General features: G+C 50.5%; 1 protein-coding gene across 7 annotated transcripts in view; it reads right to left on the bottom strand.

The window, feature by feature from the left end:
- Positions 1-1,029: 1,029 nt before the first annotated feature.
- PAX5 (paired box 5) overlaps positions 1,030-14,062 on the bottom strand; it is a 132,147-nt gene continuing 119,114 nt past the window's right edge. For all 7 annotated transcript variants that reach the window (XM_040579961.1, XM_040579962.1, XM_040579965.1 and 4 more), the window contains 2 exons: positions 9,169-9,255; positions 1,030-1,106 (listed from right to left, as the gene is read on the bottom strand). In XM_040579961.1, coding sequence (XP_040435895.1) covers positions 1,030-1,106; positions 9,169-9,255 — 164 coding nt within the window. The remainder of the gene's footprint in view (positions 1,107-9,168; positions 9,256-14,062) is intronic.

The following is a 14,062-nucleotide window of genomic DNA, read 5'->3' as shown; positions in this document are numbered from 1 at the left end:
CTTCCTCTCAGGGTATTCATAATTAGGTTTTAGCATACAAACTATTGAGATGTACATAAGGTGTCAACTATTATTTAGGAATTCCTCCTTGGATGCGGCTTAACTTGAAACCAGAGAATTTGTTTCAGTGCTCATTATGATGACAAATGAACATAAATGAATATTAAGCAGTAAAATGTCACAAAACTGCCCATGTCTTTCAGTTGCCCATGTGTTTGATACCAGCATATAGCATGATCGCACACAACTGTCAGATAGGATGCTCTATACAGAAATAACATCAGCCCAAAATATAGCCACAATGAGTGTTAACGTGGTTCAAAGTTGCTTAAAGCTTACTGAATTCTTTGAATCAGTGCACCAGTTTCAAAATGCATTTTCAGATGCGCTTTGAGTTCGTATTTGTACAATGTTGTTGCTTATGCTTAAGCCACTCTTACAGTAATACAAACAAGCAGGTATTTACAGTGGTGCTTGGGTAAAGTTGAGCAGACTGATTTTCTCTTTGCCACAAAAAAAAAGAAAAAAAAAAGAAAAAAAAAAGAAAAAAAAAAGAAAAAAAAAAGAAAAAAAAAAGAAAAAAAGAAAAAGAAGAAAAGAAAATAAGAAAATTGCCTTGAGTCTCACAGCCTGTTTCAGTGTGCAGCAAGAGGAAGCCACCCCAAAGGGAGCTGCTCACACCTCTTCCTTATCCCCAGATACAGCCGTGGCACCCACAGGCGATTAAAGCAGTAGCCAGATGGCTGCAGAAGACATGAAGCTACTGCGCGTTTTTGATCACACAGAGCGTCAGGAGAACGCTTCCTCCTGTTTCTTTGTTTGAGTTGAGACCCAGCCAACATGACCAGATTTAAAGAACACAACAATAATCAGTTCACCAGGTTTACAGAGCAAAATTCCAATTAGCATGTTCCTACTAGGTATTTTCTCCTTCCCTTGCAGCATGGCTGGTGTGGTTGCAGCAAGGTGTCTTGTCACAGTTGTCCCAGGCGGTGCATGCAGTCAGTGCTAGTGCCCCAGGCCCCAGCGTCAGTGGCGGTCATAGGCAGCGGCAGCCGCTGGCGGGGCTGCCCCACGGGCTGCAGCGCTGTAGTAGTACGGGGAGCCTGCAAGAGAAGGGATGACTGTGAGGAAGACAAAGGTGGACAGATGCCAGCTTGCAGCATGCCGACACGGGCTGCAGAGCGCTCTCCTGCCTGAGCTCAGGCTCACAGCAATAAAGGCTGGGTAATTAGAATAAAAATCACATTCATGCATCCTGCATGAGAACGTTGCTACCATTGCTTTGCACTTCTGCTGGCTGTAGGGTACCTGGTTCCCTTCCTCCACTCAAAACAGTAGTTCTTGCCAAAAAGAAGAGAATTACTTTTCAGAATGGAAGGTCGAAATGCTCCTGCCCCAACACATTACCACACTCTGGCTTCTCTGATTTACTTTTCCTCTCCTTTGGGGAGGAGGAGGTTGAACCCCAAAGCATTTAACATATTTCACTGGGACTCAACAATAATTCCCCCTTTTCTCAAACTCCTGTCAGGGAATAACCCCCTGGATTTTGCTTAGCTCCCATCTGTGGCCTCAGAGCTCCAGAAAAGAGTGGCCAAGTTTGTGCTCCCAGATCTGCCTTGTGATCACCCCACCACACTGGGCTCTGCCTGGCCGGGGAGAGTCCTTCGGCATCCAATCCATTTGCTGAGGGGAGAAACTGCCTTTAGAAAACATTGGTGACCTTCACTTGGTAACGAATTTGAACTCGGAAAGTAGTTTACAACTACCTCCAGTGAATAATGCCTCATCCGATGAAGTACCTGATGCTCCAAATCACAGCTCTTGAAACGGATACTTAAGTCTCAAACGGATCAAATTTATGGTCTCCGTTTTCATTGAATACGTGTCGCACATCTGAATAAACTAGCGGGCCGGACTTAGCGCTTTGCAGATGGATGAATGCTGAAGCACTTGTTTACCAAGAAAAGGCCTGAAAAATATTGGTGACAATTTTCTGCCCCACAGGGCTAAGCAGCAGTAGACTGGGTGATCACCAGAGGATCACCTGGAACCTGGGCTGTTTGCTTGAATGAAGAAGAGTCTTTGACTACAGATGTACCTGGAGACGTACCAATCTGTCCAGACAGAACTAGCTATTTAAAACCTTCTGTCGTGGTTTAACCCCCAACAGCAACTAAGTACCATGCAGCTGCTCACTTGCTCCATCCCCGCCACCTCCAGTGGGATGGGGAGAAGAATCAGAAAAAGGTAAGAGTCATCAGTTGGAATAAGAAAGTTTAGTAATTGAAATAAAATAAGAACAACAATTGTAATGAAAAGGAGAGAGAAAGAAAGGAATAAACCCAAGGGGAAAAAAAAACAAGTGATGCACAACATAACTGCTCACCTCTCGGCTGCCCAATGCCCAGCCAGACCCTCAGCAGCGGGCTGGCATCCCCCGGCCAACTCCCTTCAGCTATATACTGAGCATGACATACTATGGTATAAAATATCTCTTTGGCTGGTCCGAGGCAGCTGTCCTGGCCCTATTCCCTCACACCTTCTTGTGCACCTCCTTGTGGGCCACAGCACGGGAAACTGAAAAGTCCTTGATTTAGAGTAAGTACAAATTAGCAGCAACTTAAAACATCAGTGTGTTTTCAACACTGTTTTCGTGCTAAATCCAAATATTGTGCAAACCTGGGTTTGTGCAAAGGGCTGGGTTTACAGCAGATAAACCAAGCTCCAGAACTGTGGTCCCGGTTGCCTAGAACGGTAGTCCTCCCATACACAACAGTAAATCGATACAGTCTGTGAAATCACTGGCCAGGCTAAGCATTTGCAAACACGTCTGCGGAACTTTTAGGCAGGAGCCCATCTCACTTAGGTTTACGAACTAAGACATTAAGTATTTTAAGCCATAATCAAGAGGCAAAGTAGACCACCTCAGAGGGTCATCTTCCCATTTACACCTGTGTAAGTGCAGAGCTGACAGCCTTGCGCTATCTGCTGAGGGCACCACAACCGCTGTCCTGGGCTGGATGGATGCTCCTCTTCCAGATAGCTGACATCAGGTTAACAAGCCCGAGCCTCAGGAACCATGTTTCATGGAGGAGAACACTGGAAAGTTTCACAAGGACAGCAAACTTCGTTCTCATGGGTAGCCTAAAATAAGCTGCTGTACGTACTGTGTGTCCCAGCCAAATGCAAGCAATTAAAAGCACGGAAGCCTTTCTTGGCCAAGCGAGGCAGTCTTGAATGGGCAAAGGGAAACTTAACAGCTCACCAGACTTCAAAATGTGCATGCCCTGTATAGCTGGCGTTTTGGGGATGTTCTCTGTAGCCACTGAACTGGGGGCCACCCTCCTGGGGTGCCCATTTTGTCAGTCTGTGTCCCCTCACAGCCACTTCTGCTGCCTGGGAGTCCCTGGGGATCATGTGCCGCTGCAGGGCAGGCAGCGTCTCAGAGTAAAACGCTTCACAGGCCCACAAGGGGCCAGATGAAACCAATGTCCTCACCCACCGCCACACCAGAAGGTTGATGGTGAGCAGGGGACACTGGTGCATAGCAAAGACCCCAGTCCCCACCGGCACCAGCATGGGCCAAGGCAGGTCAGCTCAGGCAGAGGGATGGAAAATGCAGGGAAGTGATCCAGTAGCACCAAACAATTTCACCCTGACTCACAGAGCAGCATGTGCATCTCACCAGAGCTGGATGCGCTGCTTCTGTAGGTTTGAAGGTAAAGGGTCTTTCTGGGATCAGGGCCGTGGCTTTCCCCCTCCCTCTTCCTCCGCTGCTGTTCTGACTCGGTGCAACTACTGAAGCCCAATATTTCTCTCATGTTTTCCGAAGGCCTCATGCTTCTCTCAATTTTGATTTTTCCAGTTTGCCTTTCAGCAGTGAAATCAAAAAAGCTTGTATTTAAAGTGAAAAATGAAAACATCACATCACAAAGCATTTACTCTTCCTGTCACCATACCCCCATTCAGAACAGCCTTCTCTGTCTTTCTGCCATTTTTCCTTTCTAATTCATACTACCATCAATTTATTTCTTGACACAGTCATTTCTGGCACCTACTTGTTCTCTAATCTTTTTACAGGAACCCACAGAAGAACAGAATCTAATCCTAATTGACCGGCTCCAAGCCCTGCCTTCACCTGATGCCAAGCTGGCACAGCAGCCATGGCACCACAACAGTGCAGGCAAACCCCCCCAGCCAGCGTGCAGGGACCATGTCCTGGCAGCAGCGGAGACACCGTGTCACAAGAAACCTGCTGCCAGCAGCATCAAGCTGACTGCAATGAGCGAAAGAGGTAAAGAAGTTACTGCAACAAGTCAGCATGAAATTGAATCGTTTTTCTTCATTAGATGGTGTGGCCATTAGCCACTCTTGGCACGCGCGCGTTGAGCCAACTCTGTGCTGGTGCTCGCCAGGACACGCTGACAGTGACAGAGCTTGCTTCCCCTGCGCTCGTGCACATGCCTCCCTGTGCATCCCTGTACTGTACCACCTGCAGGTCATTCACAGCACATTGGGGGAAAAAAAAAGAAAAAAAAAAAAAAAAGAAAGAAAAAATAAGCCACTTTCCACCTTCTCTTCCAGCTTTGAGATGGGGACACCTGCTACAGCCAGCAAGCCAGACACCATGCGAGCAGCTGGGGTTTGTGTCCTCTTCCCAGCATCATCCCTCTGGAATCTTGGGGTCTGTCTGCACTCCAGCCATGGCTGGGGTGGGATTGAGCCACCCCACGCAGCCAAGTCCATCAAGCCTCTGCTGCAGAGCTGGCTGTGGGGGCCACCACGGCCGACAATGGGATGGGAGAGCAGGAAGATGCCGCAGAGCTGCAGCAGGTAGCTGACTGCTGCTTCTGCCCATGCTTCTGTTGACCACCTGGAGGACTGCAGCTTGGCTGTCTCCCCTTCCACAAGAGCTGTGGGGCACAGCATTCAGGACTGCCCTGGCGAGGAGGGATCATGGTCACCTGGGGGAGACGTGGAGGGGTTGCCCAGCGCAGAGGAGTGGGCAGCACCAGAGCAAGGGCAGAGCAGGTACCGGACAGCTCCCACCACCCGCATGCTGAGAGCATGGTCCTGCCTTCCCATGGAGACACGGCTCACATCTCTCACTCCGCACTCACAGGGCAAAGGCCAGGGACCAACTACCAACACCTTTTCACCATTCTCATCTCTCTCCATTCGTATTCTCTTTATTCCCCACAAAAATAATTTTTCAACCCAAGTATTCTTTCTTCCTGCCACTTGCAAATCACAGCATCTCTCCTTTTAGCTCCTCTTTCACAGGTCTCAGCCTGGTGTGATTGCTGTTCGTTCTTGCCAGCACAGGGAATTAATTGAATGTAGGCACTGTTAAGTGCTTACAGTATTACACCTTCATCTCAGTGAAGGGAGCGGGACTTAGTAAAACAAACTCTGTCAGTCCATGTACCAGTCCTGATTAATTTTGTCAAGGTTTCTACTTTGAGGCTGATACTGCCAGAGCTTCCTCTCAGGAGAGAATTACTAAATGCACTCACGTATACTCCTGAGAAGAGTGGAAGCATCCTGGATATAGTTTAAATTAACCTCCTCACCACTGTGGGTGCTCAGACATGTCACACAGCGCCTTCTGGGTGTTCAAGGAGACCTGGAGCAGGTTTTTAAGGCTCTGCCACAGACTCCTACTTGCCCTGAATTATCAGTGGGGTTAGCAGGCACCCTGGGAGAAGCGAGTACGGGATCAGGCTCGCAGGGAGAAAGGGAGAGCTGTGGATAAGCGGGATCTCCACAGGGCACAAGAGACGTGTCTGACACGCAGCCTACAGCCAAACATAGAGATGCTCTTGCTCAGGTCCTACAGCTGTACTCGGACCTGGCAGTGTCTCCTGGAGCACCAGGTCAAGGCTGGGCTTCCTGTGGAGGAAGACACTCACTAAAAAATTATTCCCAGACATCCTATTGGCAACCTAGATTTCTTACTTTGTCTTGCCATGCAGTACTCGGGCTTTTGCCTTTTCAATCGGAGATGCAGACACGAGGTAGTGGGCAGCTAGGACCAACCTGGGGAAAGCTGGTCTTGTTTTGCCAGGCACCTAGTGCCACCATGTGCCCAAGTGTGCCTCACCACCACTGCAGAACATTTATCTTCCTTTTCAGTTTCTGGTTCAGTGAGTCATCCCTCTTCCAGAAGACTCAGAAGGACAATCTGAGGAAACTCCCAGGGCAGACTTTGGAAATTCTGACGGAAGGAACACTCCTGGGCTCTCCAACATTGGTGGTGGTAAAGGCAGGCACAAGGCTGGCAACAGGAGCCCTTAGGCTTCAGTGGGTTTCCAACCAAAACACAGCACCCTTGATCAGCAAGATAGTTGCCAGTCGTGGCAAAACAAGGAAATAATCAATGAAAAGATCAACTATAAAACCGATCATAGGTCTCCTGTAAGAGAAAAGGATCTCATCAGCCATGCTGAGGAAAATTATGGCAGAAAAGCCAAAGGCACAGAAAACCGATCCCAATCAAGAAGATCTGGGGAAATGGGGACTAGGAAATCATGGACCTTTGCAGCATCAGTGTGGTACGATGCTGACTTCTAATAACTGCCTTTCCAAACAGACCACCGTTTTCCTTTTGGTGCTTCATGGACAGAGAGGTTTGTAAAGAAAGGGAATCCCAAGGTTCAGCTCGCTGAAACCTCACTGCCCAGCTCTTACGTGGTGGCCACGGTGCATTCGAGCAGCACAAGGAGGTACAGTTACAGGCTGCACCAGCTCTTGACCAGTTCAGCAGTTCTTGCAGTAAGGACAGGAACAGAGCAGAACAGGCATTTCTACAACTACCCCTTCAGGAAACTCCATCACTCCCAGTTTTGAGAGCAGGCTGAACTGGAATGGTAAGTTCATCCTCAGGACTTGCTGCAGAACAAAAAAGTCCAATTTCTTTTTCTTTTTGATGCATCAAAACTTCCAGTCCCGTAACTCCAAATCAGTGTGTCATTGTACAGTCAAAGCAATATAATGTTACCTGTGCAGTGACCCAGTTGGTGCCTACTGTAACACAAGACTCTGAAAATATTGAAAAAAAAGTATTTAGAAAGGATAAAACCCAGAAAGCCAAGAGTATAGATTTTGACAACTCCCGCCAGCAAAAAATGCCAGCATTGTTGTCATTATATTGTGAAACATTTCAATGTCAATAAAGCTGCAGTTTCTGAAGGAAAATGGTAGCATCCAAATCTTGTTGTCCTTGCCTCGCTTAAACACATGCTCACAGCATGCTGCTGAGTAAATACTGCTGTAGAAATCCTCTCCAGCCCAAGGCGTGAGCCTTGCCACAGTAGGCAGTACACCAACCCTTCATCTTCGCTCACACCGCATGCCTCCCACACAGTCGAAGATGAGACACAATTTCCCCTCAAAATGGAAAGGAGAAAAAGAGGAAGAATAGGAAAAAAAGGGAATGGCACAGGGAAAGGGTGTCCTGGCAGCAAGTGGCTGGCTTCTGACCAGCCTCTGTCTTAAAGTCTTCTCCTGACCCAGACCTGTCCATCTCTGCTGGCTTCAGGCCACCACAGGGACATACCCTGCCCTGCACCTTGCAGAGCAAGCTCTGCCAGCATGCCCATCACCTCAAATGAAGAGCCAAGCAGGTCTTGGGTGCAACCTGCTGCCGCCAGAGTTGAAGAGCAACTGCCTGTCCCTGCAGGGCGGTGCGGAGCTCCAGGCTGGCTCCAGTGCAGCTCTGGTGTGCAAGTCCTCCCCTGTGGAGGTGTGCACCCCCAGGCAGGAGCATGGCGTGCGGCCCAGGAGCCTCGCCAAAAGCTCTTTCCTCCATGGGGAAGGGCAGGGTTGGGGCTGGGTTTTCATTTATTTTTAATATCACGACTGGTTTTTTGCTTGTTTGCAAGCAAAATCTGAAAAGCTACCCAAAACCTGGCTTCCCAGGCCTGTCCAGGCAGAGCTTTGCTACAGCAGCTCTCCTGCTTCCAAAGGAGCTGCAAAATTAGAAACGAAGGTAAAGCATGGCTCACACTCTTACCCTGGCTAAAGCATCCTCCCCACATGGCTAAGCCAAAATCCCACAGGCGCTGCCAGCTGTGGCCATGGAAACTGCGGGTTTAAGCACAGGGACTCCCCTGGCTTTGTGCAGCTATGCTCATCCATATTAGCTGGAGATCTGTCTGCTGATTTATGATGGAAGCGCTAACAAACCCTTAAATGTGGCACGGCAAATAGCAGCATTATACCAGCACCAGGGCATGAGAGGCAGAGGCTGTGTATTGCTCCCTGAGGATTTGTTTAAGGACAAGAACCATGATGAATACAGCCTGGGTGGCTCAATTACATGGGGACTCAATTACTTAAAACAAAGAAACTGGATGAAAAAAGTATGACAAAAATTCAAAATTATTTCGCTGCTGGAGGTCACATATAACAGCCCTGTCATCCATAAATCTGGAAATCTCTAAGGCATGCTACTCATGTGTTGAGAGATGACAATTAATTGGTATTTTACTTACCTCATCCATGCAAATTATGCAGGGAAAAATTCTAATTACTGCATGCTACATGTATATAAGGTCAAAGTGGGCCAGATTTTTGACAGTGGTGTAAAATGGATTATGTTTATCCTTCACATGAGGGCCATGATCCTGCATGAGCCACAGGGCTTCTGCCTCCCACTGCTTGTAGGGACCATGCCGGCATCAGTGAGGCTGCGCGGGCACAGCGGTCCCTTGCAGAGGAGGGATGAATCAGGCAAACACACAACTGGGGAGCAAACACAACGTGAGGTCAGGGAGAAATGCAAAGTGCTTGAATGAGCAAGGAACAACAGCACAGGGAACAATGGGGCTTGCATTCGACCGTAAGCAACCTGGCATCCCAAGTTTTGTCTGAACAGGATTCCTCACCCTCAAAAAAAAAAAAGGGGGATCATGTCTCTGGAAGGATTTTATGGGGCAGAAATTGGAAGACAAGAGGTTTGGGCACGGGTTTCGTGCTGGCAAAGGAAGCCAAGAACATCTGTGCACCTCAGTGGAGACCTGCAGTCCCCCAAGCACAGGGACTCGGGACCACGCCAGGACATGCATCCTGCCCACCCCAGCAGTGGATGATGGCCAGTGGGTTACAAATAAGGCACGGCTTGCGCCGAGCCCCTAAGGTTCAGAGGAGACAGCAACTTACCCAGGAGTCCAGGGTTGGGAAACCTCCAGGAGTCATTGTATGTTGAATATTGTGGGTGGCTGTATGGGCTCCCAGAAAACTCACTCCCTAAGGTAAAGAGAAAGAGACAAAATGAAAGATTATTTGATCTGAGACTGCAGTTACCACTGTGGGGGAAAGGGGCTCATCAGCGCATGCTGTGCTCTAGTGATGGCCACCCTCTTTGAGCAAGGGCAAGACGGGTGGGCAATTTATTAAATAAATAGGGGCAGCCATCCTTTACATGTCCTTTTCGTGCTGTATCTCAGGCCTGCCGAGCAGGTTGGATTTCCTCAGGCAGCCCATGCTGCAGGAGCGAGACCGTGAGGAGGGATGGAGAAGACTCCGGGACACACCCAAGGGGCTGGACTTTGCCTCTCTGGCCCTACAGCACTCGGGGCAAGAAACATAATATGAGGACAGGGCTGCTCAGCCAGCCTCTCTGCTGGCAGGAGAAGATGAACCAGCTCATCTTCTAGATACTGGGTACCCTTACAGGCTCTCCATGAGAACATAAGTCTTGGTCCCAGACATCCGTCCATCACTGCGACCCAAGGAAAAGGGATGCTTGTGGAAGTTTCAGATGGTTTTTAAACCCTCCAGACAAAGGCACAAAAAAGGCTCAAAGAGTTGCTGCTGTTTATCTCCTCGCAAGCTCCTGCTCTCCCCATCTGCTTGCTCTCTTCCCATCACCTCCTTTTTCATACTTCATCTGCAAGCTCTTCAGGACAGAGCCTTGCACCATGGGGCTCTGACCCTGGGCAGGGCATGCAGTTCCACCACCACGCAAATACCAACACTGTTGCTGATTTATTAGGAAATTTTCCACAAATGACGGTTTCCTGCTCTCCTCGTTCTTCCTCCTGTCCTCCTCCCTCTGCAATACAGAAATACACGCACGCACAACACAGCACGGCAGGAGAGAAGAGTAGGTCTCCTACGGCGAGAGGGCTGCCGCACAGCAGAAAATGCTCACTGCGACGTTTGCCTGTTCTGGTCCTCGGCGCCGGCATCTCCCCTGCCCCATACTCGGGGGCTGACTACCCCAGCTGAGCAGCACACCCTTGATGCCAGATCTGCAGCTCTCCTGGGGCTCAGCACCGCCAGCCGGTACGGTCCACAGAGCTGTCCTGGGGACCTTGTCTGGGTCCCTTGGACCACTGAGGCGAGATGCTGGCCCCAGGGGAGAGGGGATGATGCTACAGTGACCGGTGGGATCATGCTGCCTGGCAGGGGGAGCTCTTGGCTTGGCTGTACGGTGGGCTGCAATGGCTGTGCGGTTCCTAGCAGCCACTGTGGCCACCTGCAAAGGTAGCTTCTGCCAATACAGAAGTAACACAGATTGGTGTCAAAAAACAGGCTGGGGCCCAGGGTAGCTCGGTCTCCACATCGTGCTGCTTCAGTAAAAATAAGCTGCCTCTCAGCCTATACCAAAGGATGCCAGCAAACACACTGAACGTGCTGACAGCAAGAGCTGCCCACCACTGGTCCACTCCAGGGGGGTAATTAATAGCCCTTCCCTGTTCCTTACAGCCCTTGAGACCCACAGGACTGAACCCACCAGCCTTGACCAGCTGTCTCTCTCCCTGACTTAGCGCTCACAGACAGGGCAGTAAGACGAGCTCTGAAGCCAGAAGCAGCAAATGCTTCCACGCTCAGCACACCTTGCTGTGTTGACCACATTTCTTCACAAGCTCAGAGCAGATTTTCATTACTGCCTCTAAGGAATGGTATTAATGAACCATAAGCCATGGAAAATGGAGCTGTTCCCAAACCTTTCTTGTGGGTGAAGTACATCTTATCTACATTTTATCTCTGTTCCCTGACCTTATGGGTGATAAATGATTCGAGTAACCAAAGGTTACCTCCATTACTGTGCTCACTCTTCTACAGTGAAGCATGGTGAAGACGGAGAAGCCAGAAGAGATGTCAGAAGCCACACAAGGTACCAGAGCCACCGGCAAAGGCATCCACATCACCTTCCGCCAGCTAGGGAGCAAGTTCCCTCCTGTACAAGGCAGCAGCTTCTCTCTGGTCCTTTCTTCTGCCTCCTCACTGCCACACTTGTGGCTGCCTGCTCAGGCAGAGCCCTCTCTGCTCCCCTCCCTGTTCCCAAAGCCCCTCACCTTCCAGTAAGTCCCTCACCCGGCTCTGTCCTAACAGTGTTTGCCCAAGCCTGCAAAGCGTGCGGGCAGCAAAGTGGCTGGTAACTTCATGGGTGAGCGGTTAAGACCTTCCCCAGTCCCTGAAGGCTCATGGCCAGGTCCTTCTTCCAGCATTGCACCACACAAAAATCCCTTCATCTCGTGGCTGCCTCTTCGACGGGGAGCAGCTCGCACACCACCTTCCCCACTGTTTTCACTTCTCCCTTTCCACAGGGCAGTGAGAAACACGGAGATTTAGCCTTGTTTTAGTTGCACGAAACGGTTGCACTGGCTGACCGACGTGACACAGGAAAGCTGATGGCCGCGAGTCTCGCTGCCACATCCTCGCCTGGAGCTGTGCAGTGCGTGGACGGAGGGACAGAGCAGACAGCACAGTTCCCAACCCCTGCCGTGGGCTGTTTGCACAGGGTGTGCAGAGGAGGCTGCCCAGCTCCTCTGTGCATCAGGAACCCCCCGGGCTTTGAATGAAGCTCATGGCGAGCTGCTGCGTGCCTGCCAGACCCTGGAGCAGGGCACACACACCCACCCTAGATCCGGACAACCTCCATTTTCAGCTGTCCCGCCACCCTCCCTCTCTCCTCTTTGCACCCACGGCTCCCCTCTCCCATCCCCCTGAGGCTGCAGAGTCCCAGTCTGTCCCATGCCGACAGCGTGCACGCCGCTGAGCAGGCGGCAGCGCTTTCTAAACGCTCATCAGTGCTGCGGCAGGGCTGCGGGTGGGAACCGGCTGACATTTCATTGTTTCATCCTCTCCTGCCTTGCTCTCCTCCCCCACCATCCCCACTGCCCTCCTCCCCACACTCACACACAGACACACATCGTGGACCCTCTCTGGGGGATGCTCCAGTGCCTGTCAGGCTGAGGCTTCCAATTCTCTGTTTTTTATGCCTCAGTGGTCAGGGTGTCAAGCTCCTGCAGTACAGACCAGCCAGGAGCTCGAGGAGTCACTGAGCACCATCAGCTCGGTGACAGTATTGCTTGCTTCTTAACATACTCTGCATATCCATCAGCCCTGCTGAGGGGAAAAAAAAAAAAAAAAAAAAAAAAAAAAAGAAGGAGGGAAAGAGAGAAGGGGGGCAGGAAGGAAAATGAGAGAAAAGAAATATGGGAGAGGGGAGGGGAAATGAAGAAGTGGGGGAGAAAGTCTCAAGCCCTGCTACTACCATCACAGCACTCGGGCAGACAAATGGTACAGCCGTAAGTGAAACTAAGCTAGAGGAAAGAACGCTGCATGAATACCTCGTGATTTCCAGCTGATATCCCAAGGTCCATCAGCTACACTTCTTGACAGCACTGCTTAGTAGCCAGCCCTCGTCCCATTCGAAAACGCAACGCATCAGCTACCCAGGGGCGCGCGCACACGTGCAGAGCGTTGCACACACTTGCACAGCGCCTGCCCGCACCGCAAGGTGGCAATGGGACCCATCCGTCCTTCATGTGAAATGGTAAGCCCCCTCCTCAATAATTCCCGCGTGGCTGAGACACAAAGACACCAAACCAAGGGCTTCTGAAAGAGTTAGCCCACCTCTCGCCACTGGACCGGACTCCACGCTGCCACAATGCTTTACGTGGCCGCAGCCCTAACGGGGTCAGGCCCTTCCGTCACCCCCGAAGGTAAGAGATGCAGAAGGAGAGAGAACAATTCCCTGTACTGCTGCTGCTACAACACAGCAGCAAGCCCCAGGAGACGCCCTCCACCCTGAGCTGGTGGGATAGAGGCAGAGGCCCCCTTGCCCACGGGGAGAGCCCCAGGGGGGGCTGCAGACAGAGTCCGACAGTAGTGGATTGACCCCCCCGCTGCAGGCAAACAGCAGATAACCCATTCTGCAGCACTGCACTGTCCATTCTACAGCATTTCCTCTGGGGGTTATCAACTCACGTTTACCAGACTGGTTTTAAGGTAAGCTTCCTGCATGTCTCCTTTGTGATGTGCACAGAAACTGAAAAGCATGAGCTGAAAAACCTCAGGAAGCAAGAAATGAAGAAAGAGACTTCACGGTGTCTTCCAGACTGCCATGGCTTTAGAGAAGTGCCCCTGCGGAAGATGGGGGAAGATGCTTCTGTGCAACGGTGCTGGACTTGGGACTGGAGGCTGCTGGGACACTTCCTCACCTGCTAAAAGCCAGAAGGATGGGGCAGATGCTCAAAGCGAGGCCAGTTTTGACATAGACCGCGTCCAGCCAAGGCACAGAAAGCTCCCACGGACAAAGCCTAACCACTGTCATTGACTACCACTGTTCAGGGCACAGAGCATCCAGCTGTGATCCCACCAGGTGGGACAGCACTCACAACCATGTCCTTTAGCCTTGTCTTCTTAGGACTGTGTGGCATTTAACACTGGCAGAAACCAGCAGCCTAGTCAAACACAGAACATGTTTGTTACCCAGCTGCTGGTGGTACTTCTGGACTGAAACGCAAATTCAAATAAATACTCAACACAGAGGTTTTATATGTCACTTCCAAGTTCAACACGTTGTTCCGGTCCCCACAGTCTCAGAAAATCACATGAATCACAAGCTCCAGAGCCAGTATAGCTCAACCAGAGCCAGCTACATGAAGGCAGACCTGTTTACACACTTTTCACTGCATTTTGTCATATATCAGGTTTTTGCAGCTGTATTTGGGACAGGGAGAAGCCACTGGGACCCTGGAGGTGAATGGCTGTATCCACATGACAGCTGCAGGTAATCAAGGGTGCAGGTGATCCAACA

This window comes from Falco naumanni, chromosome Z, assembly GCF_017639655.2.
Source record: "Falco naumanni isolate bFalNau1 chromosome Z, bFalNau1.pat, whole genome shotgun sequence".
NCBI classification, from domain to species: Eukaryota; Metazoa; Chordata; class Aves; order Falconiformes; family Falconidae; genus Falco; species Falco naumanni.
The sequence above is the reverse complement of the archived record's forward strand: the minus strand, read 5'-3'. Positions and strand labels throughout refer to the sequence as shown.